This window comes from Hyperolius riggenbachi, chromosome 4 (assembly GCF_040937935.1).
Source record: "Hyperolius riggenbachi isolate aHypRig1 chromosome 4, aHypRig1.pri, whole genome shotgun sequence".
NCBI lineage: Eukaryota > Metazoa > Chordata > Amphibia > Anura > Hyperoliidae > Hyperolius > Hyperolius riggenbachi.
In genome coordinates, this window is record NC_090649.1 from 171,562,084 (window position 1) to 171,577,934 (window position 15,851).

Here is a 15,851-nt window from a genome sequence, read left to right on the forward strand (position 1 = left end):
TGTAGGGAATCTTGGCTTCTCGGAGAAGTTGCGTCACAGGCTTGAGGGATCTGCGTTTAGCCAATGTGATTAGAGAGAGGTCGTTATATACTGAGACCGAGTCCCCTTTGAACTCGAATGAAGAGACATTGCGTAGGGCTTTGAATAAAGCCTCCTTGGCCTCGTAGTAATGTAGGCGGATGACTACATCTTTAGGTCTGCCTGCTGTGGTCTGCCGTTCGCCCAGTGCTCTGTGAGCTCGATCCATTCTCCATAATTCGTTGGGAACATCAGGAGCAATTGTGTGGAAAAGCTCTGAGAGGTGGGAGTTTAGGTGTTTATTAGATACCTGCATTGAGATTCCTTTTACTCGAACGTTTTGCCTGCGCTCTCTATTTTCCAAGTCTTCGTGTGCAGATCTGAAGCTTTTTAGATCAGAGAAGATAATACGCTGGTCGTCCTCTATGTCTGCTTGTTTTTGTGCTATAGTGTCCACCCTGGTTTCTAGGGCCTCTGTGCGGTTCCCTATCTCTGTAATCTCCGTTTTTAGTTCCTTAACAGCCGATATAATTAAAGACTGGAGGGAGGTGTAGAGAGACTGGTAATGCTTTTGCAGGGTTGCCTCTAATATTGCAGCCGTGACAGGGTCTGTGGGGGAAGCAGTACCTTGTTGCGTGGTGCTCTCTGTGCGGAGCTGCGCGGATAGGTTGGCGCCATCTTGGGAAGGAGGAAGGCATAGGAATTTGTCCATCGTGCCGGTAGCTGCTGCCGCTTTGTTGGAGGCTTTGCTGGACATATCTTCCGATGCCTGCTGATGTCCGCAGGAGGAGCGGGGTGGAGCCGCGCTGATAAGGCGACTGGAAGCTGAAGTGCGGCTGGTGTTAAGAGCGGTGAGGCGGGAGCTCTTGGTCTAAGCGGCCATCTTGGTGAAGCCCGCGCATGCGCCTCGTCCTTTAATATTCTTAATTAACCATTAATACTTACCTGTCCCTTTAAATAAATGATCCCTCGCAATATCCTCGGAAATGTTCTATCAGTTACAATGTAACAAAGTTATTACAATGTAACAACTTTGTTACATTGTAACTACGCCGCACCCGACGTCACTCACCGCCGCCGCCGCGTCTGTGCTGCAGGACCCGACAGAGCTCTGAGCTATAGCTCAGAGCTCTCTAAGCATCTTTGTATTTGGGCTCCAAGGAGCCCCATTGGTCCTTAGCAGACCAATGGGGTTCCTTCTGATTTAAAGGAACCCCATTGGTCTGCTAAGGACCAATGGGGCTCCTTGGAGCCCAAATACAAAGATGCTTAGAGAGCTCTGAGCTATAGCTCAGAGCTCTGTCGGGTCCTGCAGCACAGATGCGGCGGCGGCGGTGAGTGACGTCGGGTGCGGCGTAGTTACAATGTAACAAAGTTGTTACATTGTAATAACTTTGTTACATTGTAACTGATAGAACATTTCCAAGGATATTGCGAGGGATCATTTATTTAAAGGGACAGGTAAGTATTAATGGTTAATTAAGAATATTAAAGGACTTTTTTCGTGGTTATGTTTTTTGTTCAATTAAAATACTTTTTCTAAGTGTCTGTGTGTTTATTTACTTTAACTCTTAAAGGAAATGGGTAAGGGGTACAAGTACCTCTATACTCATTTCTCCTGGGAGGGGGGGTGCGCATCTGGGGGACCCCTTTTTAAAGGGGACTCCCAGATTCCACCATGAACCTCCCCCCCAGGAAATCGCAGCCTCCACCTACACCGCCCATCGGAGGTGGAGAAGAGCCCCTTGTCCTTGGATTGGACAAGGGCTTGGAGGGGGAGGGGAAAGCTTGGCTGCCCCTCCCCTTCCGAGACCCCCCAATCCATGGACCATGCGGGCTGGTATAGTCAGGGTGCGGAGCCCCACGCGGCCGGTGCTCCGCATTCTGGCTATCCCAGCCTGCATGGGGGACAAGGGGTTAAAGAGGTCTGGGAGGGGGGACCCCACGTCGTTTTTTTTTTATATTTCCCACACTCAGAACGAAGTAAGTAAAACTCTTCCCACTTGGGGGAATCTATGAAAATAATACACTATTGTTACCTGTGCAAAAAAAACTGACATTTTCCGCATTTAAAAGACATTTTCGCCCTTGAAACTTAAAAATCGATTTTCTCAAAAACTATAAGGTCTTTTTGAAAAAAAAAATTTTCCTCTTATTCCCACTGATCCCCTTAATATACCCTGGGAATTTGGTGTTCCTAAACTTTAAGCAGGCTTTGCTATTAACCGTTAAAGTCGGCGGGTTTTTAAATGTTTACATTTTTCCTTTGAAACTGTAACATGGATTTTCTCAAAAACTATAAGGTCTTTTTGAAAAAAAATTTTTTCCTCTTATTCCTCCTGATCTCCTTAATATATTCTCCAAATTTGAGGCTCTTAGCATTTAAGGGGGCTTTGCTATTAACCCTTAAAGTCGGCGGCTTTTTTATATTATACGGAGCGTTACGGTTTAACGCGAAATTACGGTAGCGTTTAATGCGAAATTACAGCATGATACGACTGTAATGCGAAAATTACGCGAAAATTACGCTTGCGCGAAATTTCGCGAAATCATTCTTCATTACGATTATGTACTTACGGCCATAATCGTAATTACACTAATTACGCGAAATTTCGCGAAATCGTAATTAGGTCATTACGCTCATCTCTACTCTTGTGCACATTATTTATTTTATTAACTATAATCTGTTTAGATCTCCAGACTGCACCTTTAAATACACTAAGTAATCTCTGAGAAATGTTTCTGTACAGTAAAGTAATGCAAGAGAGCGGATGTGAGTTTTTTCATTTAGCCTAAGGAATTGGTGGGGTGTTTTTCTACATCAAAACAAATACATAAAAATGATTAGGTTCTGCTGCAGGCCTAATTACGTATGAACTGGTGCTGCTGCAGCTCTTTGTATACAGCCAGAAATAGTATAAAAATGATTATACTTTGAGTATTTTCAAAGGTCAGCCTTGAAATGGAACTTATGGAGCCTATAAACCACGCCGAGGATTCATCACAGTTCCTTATAAATATTCATTTTAAAGTTGTAACTTTTATGGGGATATGAAACGTAATTAGTTCTGCAATAACTGTTGCAGGTATGAAACAAAACAATAATTTTACAAAGCAAAACATTCCTAACTTTGCTGGAAACCAAATGAATACATTACATCAGAGGAGAATGTAACCTGAATAAAAGTAAAGACGGACTGGAACTAGATACAGTAGATAAACAGGTACATGGTAAAGTTTCCATCAGTATAAAACTTTAGTCTTTACTACAAGAAAATTTATGCGTGCTCAACACCAAGCTTAACCCAAGTCTGGCTGTGCAAATCTGACTAAATTGGCTTATCATGAGGCATTGCTCATTCAAAAATGCATTTGCTTTCGCATGCCAAACTTTGCAGGGTCAAAAACTAATACCGCGAAGCAGTTGCCCTGCAGGAATTAGTTCATGCTACATAGCACTATCCAGGAGCACCACGGGGAGGCTTCCCAATGCCCCCATACAACCGGGGGGACTGCGGGGCCCCAGGCTCTCTCACTGCCTAGGGACCACAGTGTTACCCCGAAGGGGGAGGCTGGGTGGCGCAGACGATAGTGCTATGTAGCATAAACTAATTCCCACAGGGCATCCGCTTCGCGGTATTATTTTTTGACCCTGCAAAGTTTGGCATGCGAAAGCAAATGCATTTTTGCATGAGCAATGCCTCATGGTAAGCCAATTTAGCCAGATTTGCACAGCCAGACTTGTAAAGGTTAAGCTTGGTGTTGAGCATGCATAAATCTTCTTGTAGTAAATCTTTAGTCTGCAAGTGATGGGTCAACGAGGACCAGTCTACTATATGAGGACTAGGTCATAGACACTGTTCATCAATGTTTGCATTAACAGTATAATGCCTGCCAAAACTGGGGTTTACTGGCACTGTTTCACATGGCAAACGGCAGTCAAATGTGTGTTGATGCAGTGCTGAATGGGTGGTATTGTCGTAAAGAAACTGCCGTGGCAGTTTCAATTTTTTTGTAGCATTTATACATCTTTAGGCAGATAGAGGTTGATTCATCAAATTGTGTTTATATTACCACGCATACACAGTTGCGGTAATATTACAAAGCGCACGGTAATATTACTATATCGTACGTGCGTAACTACCATGTAACTAACATTCCGCTCAACAAAATGCTGCATTCCAATTGACCATAGATGTTCTACACATACTGCATGTTTTTTTTGTACAGATTTGACTGTAAATAAATCTGATCGAATGATCGCAAGTCAAAAGTGAAGAATCTATGGAAGAATTGTTAGGCCATAGACAATGCTTTGGATTCACTACATAACCAACTTTAATATACTGTACTAGTGACCTAAGCCCGTTTGAAAACGGGCTCCTAGGTCTGTCACTGCCTGCTGCGCGCGCACACATACCCGCCCGCTCAGCCGGCCGACCGGCCTGCCTCCTGGCCCATCCTGCATACTGTCCCAGTGGCTGTGTCAGTGCAGGACATGCGCAGTGGCGTAAAAGCACTGACACAGGGACATGGGATGCAGGGACACTTGTATTTTATTAGGTGGGATAGCTTATATGTCAACTAACACTTGACTTCCTGTTATTCAGGCCATAGACACCTTTCTTAGATCCTGCTGAGGAAAAGTGATCTTGACACTCTGTCATTGGGACTAAAATACCAGGTGCTATAATGGGCTGTTTCCATTAGATGCGGTGCAATGTGGCTACATAGCCGCATCGCACCACGGGTGTCCTGAAACACATGCATGGCAATGGAATCATTTCCGTAGTGTGCATGTTGTGCCAAGCGAGCCGAGAATCTGCAGCATGCTGCAGATTCTCGCACTGCCGTATGCGCCAGCAGCCGCGTCCCATCTCCTCAATTCACTTTCGCATCGGGAGATGCGGAAGTGATGCGGCTGCCAGTGGAAGTGATGCTGTGTGGCTAGTTAACCGCATTCGCATAACAGAATCAATGAACAAGGTCCCTTAGTTGTAATATTTACCATGCCCTTTTCGGGTGTGCACACAATCTGATTATATTTTTTGGGGGGTTGTTACCATAAATATATGTTGCTGTGCGAGGTGTTTGTGCCCTGAAAGTACTCTGTAAGTGCTTTGTTTAAATATACAGAGAAGCAGCTGATTCAGTTCACTGGATGTAGCAATAGCAAGGTCTAAATCATAAAGTAGCAGACCCCATGGCTCGAACATACTAGACACATTAGCTATGGTATCAGGGCATTCAGGAGAGATGCACTACACTGGCTCACTTATATTGATACAAAAACACTTTCTAGAAAATGCCCCAATACCTAGCCTGGAATATCAAATTGTGGAAAAAGGTTTTTCCTAAAAGAAGATGCATCCTTTAAAGAGCACCTCCAGCGTGCTAAGTAATCAATTTAATGTGTACCTGTGCCAGTAATTCCCATATATTCTTAAACCCTACCCATGTCGTCAAAACTGCAATTAACATTTTTGCTTGAAGGCTCTCTGAAGAAGTCCAGAGCTCTATGGCCACCCCCACCTATGTTAACCATGACCTGCCCCTAGTTTGGCCATCATGGCTACCAAGCTGGGGGCGGACCAAGGCCGAGCTGAGGCCACAAAAGCCATTGATATCTCAGAAGATAAGTTACTTATGTCTTACATTCTTTTTATATTATTGTTTATTTTTTAATGTTTGCATTTTTCTGGGCTCAACTAGCAACACGTTTATCCTAGCTCAAACTGTTTATCCGAGCATTGTGCTGTATCAGTACTTACCATTCACTGTTTGATAGAAATATCTTGGAGTGGCATTCTGGTCTATCATATGGCTTCTGTGTTCAGCCTGAGCCTTTGCTACAATATCTTGAACAACAATGTTATCAGCAAAGTTGCTTAAGCTACTTTCTGGTCTCCAGAAGTCATCGTCTCCTGAATTTCAACAAAACAAAATGTGTGCATCTTTATCAGTACACTGAGGCATTTTTGCATTATAAAAGACATTGATATAGTCCATCAAAGGTAAAAAGAAGTGTCTGTAATATTAATAAACTTATTTTCTTTAAAGTGGAGATTCCATTTTGCGAACTTATTTTTCAATAAGGCAGGGCTGTCATTCTCATTTCTTTTTCTCAAGCCAGTTCAATTAAAGTGTTCAGATCTACCTAAACTGACCAATGTACAGTCACATTAAAGCGTAATGGAAATTTATTAGCAAGAGTGGCAGTAAACCTGTAGCAAAAATGGAGCCTTACTTATGCTGGGGATACACGGTACGTTTCTGTACCGTGTATCGACCAGCTGATCCGGGCAGCTGATAATATTCAGCTGGCCCGATCATGCCGCTCGACCCGCGACCGCTCGATTCCCGCCGGCGAACAATGGCAGGGAATTGAGCGGTGATAAGGAAGCGCCGGCGGGGGCGAGCGGCTCGATCCGCCGCATAAAATGAGCCGTGTATGCACGCCATAAGAGCAACAAATCGGGTTTTGTTAAGTTAAAAGGAGACCCCATATTTCTCTTTACCCATAATTCTTTCTGTGCAGCTGCTTTATCTCTGCTCAGCACACCACTGTTTTCAGCTTGCCTGCTGTCATTTTATTTTGTTGGTTTTGCTGCAGCATTCTTTCTCACAAGAAAAGACAGAGCAATGCTTGCAATATATTTATTTGTACTAAAGGGAATTTGTTTTCTTCTTTACAGAAGTTTAGATACAATTTAACACCTCTGTCTGCCATCTGCCAGTCATATGAAAATGAATGCTAACAGGTAACATGGTGAGCCCATACTATACAAGGAAAGAGATGGTACAGTAAAGCAGACCAAGCGTGAATTAAACCTGAACTCAGAACTTCCTCCCTGCTCTAAAAGATATGCAACAGCCAGGGGCGTAACTACAGGGGACAGGGGTGTAACAATAGCCCCTGCAAGGGATGCAGCCGCAGGGGGGCCCTTATGGGGAGAAACCTGTTGGGGGCCCCTGGCACTTGGGCTCTCCAGGGCCATTTTTAGGGGCAGGGGGGGCACAGCAAAGGAAGGGGAAGCAGCAGGCACAAACAGAAGCGGTGAGGGGGTCCAACTCTCCCCACCCTCACCTCAGGCTACCATCAGTGCTCCTCCCTCCAGCAACGACAGCTGGGGAGGGCATTAAAAATGTTTCAGGGGGGGGCCAGTGATTTCTGGTTACGCCCCTGACAGGGGAGCAGGGGGGAGGGGCTGAGTTGTAAGGGAGCCCCAACTACAACTTCACTCCCACAGATACACAGATATAGGAGTCCGTCCTCCAGATCAGGTGTTTTTGTGGCTACGCTTGTTATAGTTATGAAGATTATGATGGCCACACTTGTTTTATTAGCCTTGCAAGATGGGCTCCAAGGCTGTGATGGTCATCGGGGGTAGGCAAGGCAAAGGGTGTGAACATTAAGGGTCACCATCAAAGTTTTGCTGGGGGGTCCATGAATTATAGTTACGCCCCTGGCAACAGCATAATAACCTTTAAAGAATAACATTTCTTTGTTACAGCTGATACAAATCCTGCAATAAATCTGTAGTTTTTCTACTTCCTGCTTTCATGGAAGTAGACATATTGCTAACATCCTGCACTAACCAATTAGATATCTGCCATGGTAGTCAGCTGACACAGCTGAGGGATCACATTACAACTTGTGCTTGGTCATAGATGAGGGATAATTAAACAGGCAAAATTCAATAAATACTTACATTTCTATATGTTCTCCTTCTGTCCTGTGCAAGAGTTCAGATCCACTTTAAGGTGCACACACATGCATAATTATTGTCACCTGCAAGGATCGGGGCTTGAACCTTTCAGCAGCAGTTGTAGAGCTCTGTTGCTATGGAGCAGGGACAACACACAGTGCATGACAGGGTGGAAGGGTAAGGAGGAGTACAATGAGCTTAGCCGGATGTCTTGGCAATGCATTGGGGAGGATCGGGGCTAGATTCTAGCAGAGATGGCCCCAACTTTAGAGTGTGGTATGAACAAAAGCCTACTGGGAGAGTAATAGGAATTGCCAAATATACTTAACCCCTGCATAATAAATACAGGAGATAAGTAAATAAGTCAGCAGAACTGGGCAAGATTCAGGACACAAATTGAATACAAAAATATAAAGCAACAGATGACGAGAACAGTGCAATGCCATATACAGAAAACATGCACTATCAGCTTCCTAAAGAGACAAAAAGTATCCAGAAGGCTCAGGGGGAAATAAGCATATGGTGGACACACCAAGCCCAACCAACATACAACAATTGTATGGTGTAATTAGCTGTTGGTCAAGGGACACAGGTATTCAAACACAAAGGAGCTGACTTCAAATCCAAGAAAACAGGCGCTCATGTCCATGTTTACTGCTAACAAGGCACTTTTGCCGACCAATTATTCAGTCTTGCACTGTGAGAGACAAATCCGCAAGGGTGGGGGGGTTGCCATATGCTTCAGATCCTCTTTGAACATAAGGCCCCTGCCCATAGGCCCCACTGAAACCTTTGAATGTCTTGCAGCCCAACTGTCAGCAGAAGTAAACATCAGAAGTAAACATCAACATATTGCTCATATACCGCCCCCCAAAAAATGGTCCAGCCTTTCTTACGGAAATATCTGAACTCTTATCCTGCCTAACAGTGGAACACCCCAGATGGATCATCCTGGGAGACTTCAATGCAAGGGTGGATGATCATGACTCCCGCCTAGGAAGTGAACTACTTCTCATAATGAATGAAGTGGGTTTCTCTCAGGCTGTCAACCTCCCCACCCACAAGAAAGGGCACACCCTGGATCTTATATTTCATTCCGGACTTTTAATATCACACATGGATATAAACCCAGTGGTATGGTCAGACCACCACGCCATCCACTTCTCTCTGACAGCTCCAGCGATAAAAACACAGAGGGAAAGAACTCATAAAATACCGTTCTCTGAAAGATGTCTCACCCCAGCACGTTCAGAATACCCTCAACTTCGACGCATTAACCAATCATTGCGCAGACCCAGACTCCATGGTCCTGATGTACAACCATGCAGTGTCATCTGCCTATGACACCCTTGCTCCAGTTCGCATTAAACGGTCTACACCACTTCACCATGCACGGTGGTTTGACAGCTTACTAAAGAACCTAAAGAAAGAAGCGCGCAGACTAGAAAGGAAGTGGCGAAAAACTCCGAATTCAAAAGATAAACACACCCTTGTCTCTCACCTGGAAAGCTACCAAGACGCGATCACCAAGAAAAAATCCTCCTACCTATCACAGGAGATCGCAAAGGCCGCCAACAGGCCAGCCCAACTATTTTGCACAGTTGATAGACTATGTAACCCATCCTGTCTAAAACCTACTATAACTCCCTCAAAGGAGCTATGCAAAAAATTTGCTTGCTACTTTGCTGACAAAGTATCCTCTATTCGGTGTCTCATTCAGTCCACAGCACCTAAGACTTATTCAACTACTGGAAATAGTGGCAAAAACAACCTGGACTGACTTCAAAAGTATTAGTGAGGAAGAGATCTCAGACATCCTCCGTCGCCTCCGCCAGACAACCTGCGACCTGGACCCTGGACCAACTAAACATATGCTGAAATGCCCTGACCTGCTTGGTCCAGCATTTCACAAAATAGTAAATTGCTCTCTGCAAGCAGGGAGGTTTCCTACCTCTCTAAAAGAAGGAATCATCAAGCCCCTTCTTAAAAAACCTTCCATGGATCCAGATGCTATGAGCAGCTACAGACCTGTCTCCAACCTCCCCTACTTAGGTAAAGTTATTGAAAAGGCTGTCTATCGGCAACTTGAAACCAGGCTGTCAGTAAACAACATCCTGGACCCTCTACAATCTGGCTTTAAGAAACACCACAGCTGTGAAACAGCCCTCATCCAAGTCTGCAACGACCTGCTCATGGCATCCTAATCCTGTTGGATCCCTGAGCGGCTTTTGATACAGTTGACCATGAAATCCTGCATAAGTAGTACTAATCGATGGGGAATTGAGTTTCAGAAACCAAATCCTTCTTTCATCTGAAGAACATTGCAAAGATTAAACATCTGATTCCCCCAGAGGATCTTCCAACCCTAGTCCACGCCTTCATCACATCACGGCTGGACTACTGCAATGCCCTTTATGCTGGCCTCCCCAAAAAGGACCTGCGTCGCCTGCAATTGGTGCAGAATGCTGCTGCCAGATTGCTAACAAACCAGCCTCGCCACTGTCACGTTACACCGATCCTTCGCTCACTGCACTGGCTACCAGTAGAATGGAGAATACTCTTCAAGATAGGACTGCTGACATTCAAATCCCTGCACAATCTGGGCCCTGGATACATGAAGGACCTGCTGAAGCTGCACCACACCTCTCACAACCTCAGATCAGCAAGTTCTATAAACTTGGTCACTCCCAGAGTGCACCTAAAACATCTGGAGATAGAGCCTTCTGTCATGCTGCCCCTACTCTTTGGAACTCCCTGCCACACCCAGTAAAGACAGCACCATCCCTGGAGCTATTCAAATCCAGACTGAAAAGCCACCTGTTTAGCCTGGCATTTCCGGACTTATAAAATTCTTGCTCTGTACCATGATGGTCGGAGCCATGCTTATGCGCTTTGAGTCCCATGGGAGAAAAGTGCTTTACAAATGTTATTTGTTGTTGTTATTGTTTTGAAATGACCTGAGGAAGCGGGCCAGGACCTGTGAAACATGTTGTCTTATGTGCATGAATAAAACTTACGTATACTTACCTTTGTGGTTTGTCCTTTTCCTGCTTTGACACACCACATCATAAGTGGCTGCCTTGGTTGAATTATTGTCTTTTAGGTGATAGCTACTTGAAAACCCTAGGTTGCCCTTAAAAAAGTAAAACAGCACCTGTGAAACACGTTGTCTTATGTACAGGAATACAACTTACCTATACTTACCTTTGTGGTTTGTCCTTAAAGGGACACTTAAGTCAAACAAAAAAAATTAGTTTTACTCACCTGGGGCTTCCAATAGCCCCCTGCAGCTGTCCGGTGCCCTCGCCGTCTCCCTCCGATCCTCCTGGCCCCGCCGGCAGCCACTTCCTGTTTCGGTGACAGGAGCTGACAGGCTGGGGACGCGAGTGATTCTTCGCGTTCCTGGCCACAATAGCGCCATCTATGCTGCTATAGCATATATCATATACCATATAGCAGCATAGAGGGTGCTAATGTGTCTGGGAACGCGAAGAATCACTTGCGTCCCTAGCCCTTCAGCTCCTGTCACCGAAACAGGAAGTGGCTGCCGGCGGAGCCAGGAGGATCAGAGGGAGACGGTGAGGGCACCGGACAGCTGCAGGGGGCTATTGGAAGCCCTAGGTGAGTAAAACTCATTTTTTTGGTTTGACTTAAGTGTCCCTTTAAAGGAGGTAAAATCCATTTACTCCTAATATATATATATATATATATATACATATTTTTTTAATATATACAGTATATACTTGATACTAGATATACGGGGCGCGTGTTTCTTTGACTTCAAATCTAAACCTTTGACACAGACTTGAAAGCTGAGTCACACATGAACACACATGAATCAAGATTTGCTGCATTAACATAAGAGTTACATAATTACATCTCTCTTTTAACCACTTGCCACTTCAACTGTAATATACAGTACACATGTTAACAAACATACCCTACATCAGGAAATAATTACACATTCCTTCCTTCTGCCATCAAAGGAAAACACAGAAACACCTTAACAGTGTACAATTATTTTGCATCTTGCATCTACATACTCATAGAAGTGTTTAATTCCCTTTGTGAACACACATCTCCTATAATTTAGCTATGAGAGGATTGTATGGCTTTACTGAGTCTCTACATGAGCACCCTCCAGCAGATTTGTTCAGTTCTATTAATGTTAAAATGTCAACCATGAAATTCAAATAATTGCCACTTAGTACATTCTAGAACGCCATACAGTATGCTGGTATCCTTCCAATATTGACATTTGCTTAAACATGAACACCAAAACTGCACATAAAACATGTATATTATGACACAAAACTAACAAAAGACAATAACATAAACAAGCATAATGACGTGACATGTAAATGTTATTTGCTTAAATGAAATGTACAGAATTATGCATAACGTGTTCCTGAACTGTGATGCTTCCATACTTTATTCTAGCCGACGCTAAAAACTAAACAAAACAAGCAATATATAATTTAGAGGCTACGCCTACACCACTATGGCTTTTACTGAAATCAAAAGTTTTTTCAATGTTAACGGATCATTAAATAATACATTTTGCAAGCTGATTCTGTACGGTAGCACAGCTTGACCTTATGTGCCATTTATTCAGCACAGGTACATTTAACAAGCTTGATGGCAACTACACAATTATTGTAAAATATGTTTATCACGTACTGAACATTTGATTCCAAGCTAAAGAATTGTGTAGAAATCAGTGACCATATAGTGTTGTGGATGACACCATCACCAGTGCACACTGTTTAACAAATATATACAGTACATGTGTGTTCACTATGATATATATATACACACTGAAGGCATCCAAACTATGAATTAACACATGTGGAAGTATAGTACATAACCAAAAAGTGTGAAACAACTGAAAATATGTCATATTCTAGGTTCTTCAAAGTAGCCACCTTTTGCTTTGATTACTGCTTTGCACAATGTTGGCATTCTCTTGATGAGCTTCAAGAGGTAGTCACCTGAAATGGTCTTCCAACAGTCTTGCAGGAGTTCCCAGGGATGCACTTGTTGGCCCTTTTGCCTTCACTGCGGTCCAGCTCACCCCAGACCATCTCGATTGGGTTCAGGTCTGGTGACTGTGGAGGCCAGGTCATCTGGCGCAGCACCCCATCACTCTCCTTCCTGGTCAAATAGCCCTTACACAGCCTGGAGGTGTGTTTGGGGTCATTGTCCTGTTTAAAAATTATTGATGGTCCAACTAAACGCAAACCGGATGGAATAGCATGCTGCTGCAAGATGCCGTGGTAGCCATGCTGGTTCAGTATGCCTTCAATTTTGAATAAATCCCCAGCAGTGTCACCAGCAAACCACCCCCACACCATCACACCTCCTCCTCCATGCTTTACGGTGGGAACCAGGCATGTAGAGACCATCCGTTCAGACACGGTGGTTGGAACCAAAAATCTCACATTTGGACTCATCAAACCAAAGCACAGATTTCCACTGGTCTAATGTCCATTCCTTGTGTTCTTTAGCCCAAACAAGTCTCTTCTGCTTGTTGCCTGTCCTTAGCAGTGGTTTCGTAGCAGATATTCTACCATGAAGGCCTGATTCACACACTCTCCTCTTAACAGTTGTTTTAGAGATGTGTCTGCTGCTAGAACTCTGTGTGGCATTGACCTGGTCTCTAATCTGAGCTGCTATTAACCTGCGATTTCTGAGGCTGGTGACTCGGATGAACTTATCCTCCGCAGCAGAGGTGACTCTTTGTCTTCCTTTCCTGGGGCGGTCCGCATGTGAGCCAGTTTCTTTGTAGCGTTTGATGGTTTTTGAGACTGCACTTGGGGACATTTTAAACGTTTTCCCAATTTTTCGGATTGTCTGACCTTCATTTCTTAAAGTAATGATGGCCACTCAGTTTTCTTTACTTAGCTCTTTTTTCTTGCCATAATACACATTCTAACAGTATATTCAGTAGGACTATCAGCTGTGTATCCACAACGCAACTGATGGTCCCAACCCCATTTATAGGGCAAGAAATCCCACTTATTAAACCTGACAGGGCACACCTGTGAAGTGAAGACCATTTCAGGTGACTACCTCTTGAAGCTCATCAAGAGAAGAGTGTGCAAAGCAGTAATCAAAGCAAAAGGTGGAAACTTTGAAGAACCTAGAATATGACATATGTTCAGTTGTTTCACACTTTTTGGTTATGTACTATATTTCCACATGTGTTAATTCATAGTTTGGATGCCTTCAGTGTGAATGTACAATGTTCATAGTCATGAAAGTAAAGAAAACTCTTTGAATGATAAGGTGTGTCCAAACTTTTGGTCTGTACTGTATATATATATATATATATATATATATATATATATATATATATATATATATATAAATAAATATGATGATCTCAAACCTGGAAACTGAAAATAACAGAGATCTACACAACTACACTCCATAACAGAGACTTATAAAACAATAGTTTGCAGTAAGTATTGTTATTTAGAAAATATGTGCACATAGTTCTTCTTTTCCATTTCCTGCTTTGACACACCACATCATAGTGGCTACCTTGGTTGAATTATTGTTTTTTTTAGGAGATAGCTACTTGAAAACCCTAGGTTGCCCTTAACAGGTATATTAAAAAAAAAGTTGAATATCTTCTTCTACTGTGATGCTTACACCAACTGCCTGCCACATTATCAGCGGGGGGCTAAATGGATATTTTTACAAAGTGATCTCTCCCTCTTCCTTTTAATCCACTCTTCTTAAGAGTGAGTACATTTACTCCAGTTAGCCTTGTTCTTGTAACTGAGGTCCTCCTTGCCGCTTACTAATGTAGTGATCTTTCTCTGCACCCTCTACACATCTAAAATATCAGCTTTGTGACCTGGTAACCAACATTCAATGGCATATTCATATAAGGTATAATAGTAAAATGATCTTTTTCTCCTCCTTCATACCTCTTCATACAGAAAAACAAGTAGCAAACATTAGAAGCTGCAGACTGGCATTCTATGACTGAGCTCATAAGTAAAAGGATACACAGAACTTTCCCATCATTGCTTCCACAATTAACCCCCTTTCTTTGTCTACATGTTGCATGCACCTTTATATCCTCTATGTGCATAACTTTAAATTCATCCATGTGAGCCTTATTTGTCATTTGGTTTCTCTAGGTCACAATATACCGTAAACTATCTTCCATGATTTAATATTCTAAAGCTATTAACTTACAACAGGACAATAATAGCCAAGTTCAGTTAAAGGGGCAGTATGTTGAATTGACTTATTATACGATCATTCAATATAACCTTTTTCTAAGTGGAGCAATGTATTGAGCTTGTGTTGTTGTAGAATAAAAGTCAATTACCATAGTGCATTATCCCCATTCAGTGAAGGAATGGCGTCGGGAGATAAACCTAACTGACGCACAGTTAGCATATACCATTGTGAAGTAGGAGGCAGCCCTGTCAGCTGTTTGTATTTTTGTTATTCTTCCCCCCTTTGATGATCCCGGAGAGGATTGCTCCTACTTGTAACGGCACACTCGTGCAGTTTACAGCTCATCAGAGCCTCCTCAGGATAGTGATTTACGGCTCTTACCACCTTCGCCCGAAAGCAAAGAATTCACAAAGAAAAAAAAACTGTGTGCGTCCGTTTAGAAGGAATGTAAAGAATGCAGGACACAGCTATAGTACTTGTGCCTGCTAAAACTAGCCCCTGGGAATCTGCACAATAGCAGAGAGCTGGTCTCCACAGCATGGTTTTGCCAGCATCTCTGAAGGGGGTTTCAGCGGGCAGCATTTTTTTCATCAGAGCCGTAAATCACTGTCCTGGGACATACAGCGGCTCTGATGAGCTGTAAAACTGCACGAGTGTGCCGTTACAAATAGGAGGAATCCTCTCAGGGATCATCAAAGGGGGGAAGAATAACAAAAATACAAACAGCTGACAGGGCTGCCTCCTACTCCACAATGGTATATGCTAACTGTGTGTCAGTAAGGTTTATCTCCCGACGCCACTTCTTCACTGAATGTGGCTAATGCACTATTGTAATTGACTTTTATTCTACAACAACACAAGCTCAATACATTGCTCCACTTAGAAAAAGGTTATATTGAATGATCTTTTTATCAGTCAATTCGC

At 43.3% G+C, this 15,851-nt stretch overlaps 1 protein-coding gene across 6 annotated transcripts in view; it reads right to left on the reverse strand.

The window, feature by feature from the left end:
• ZBBX (zinc finger B-box domain containing) overlaps window positions 1–15,851 on the reverse strand; it is a 291,614-nt gene that overhangs the window by 46,031 nt on the left and 229,732 nt on the right. For 5 of the 6 annotated variants that reach the window (XM_068280953.1, XM_068280949.1, XM_068280950.1 and 2 more), the window contains one exon: window positions 5,790–5,942. The exons of the other annotated variant lie outside the window; for it this stretch is intronic. In XM_068280953.1, the coding sequence (XP_068137054.1) occupies window positions 5,790–5,942 (153 nt within the window). The remainder of the gene's footprint in view (window positions 1–5,789; window positions 5,943–15,851) is intronic. 6 annotated transcript variants of the gene reach the window in all.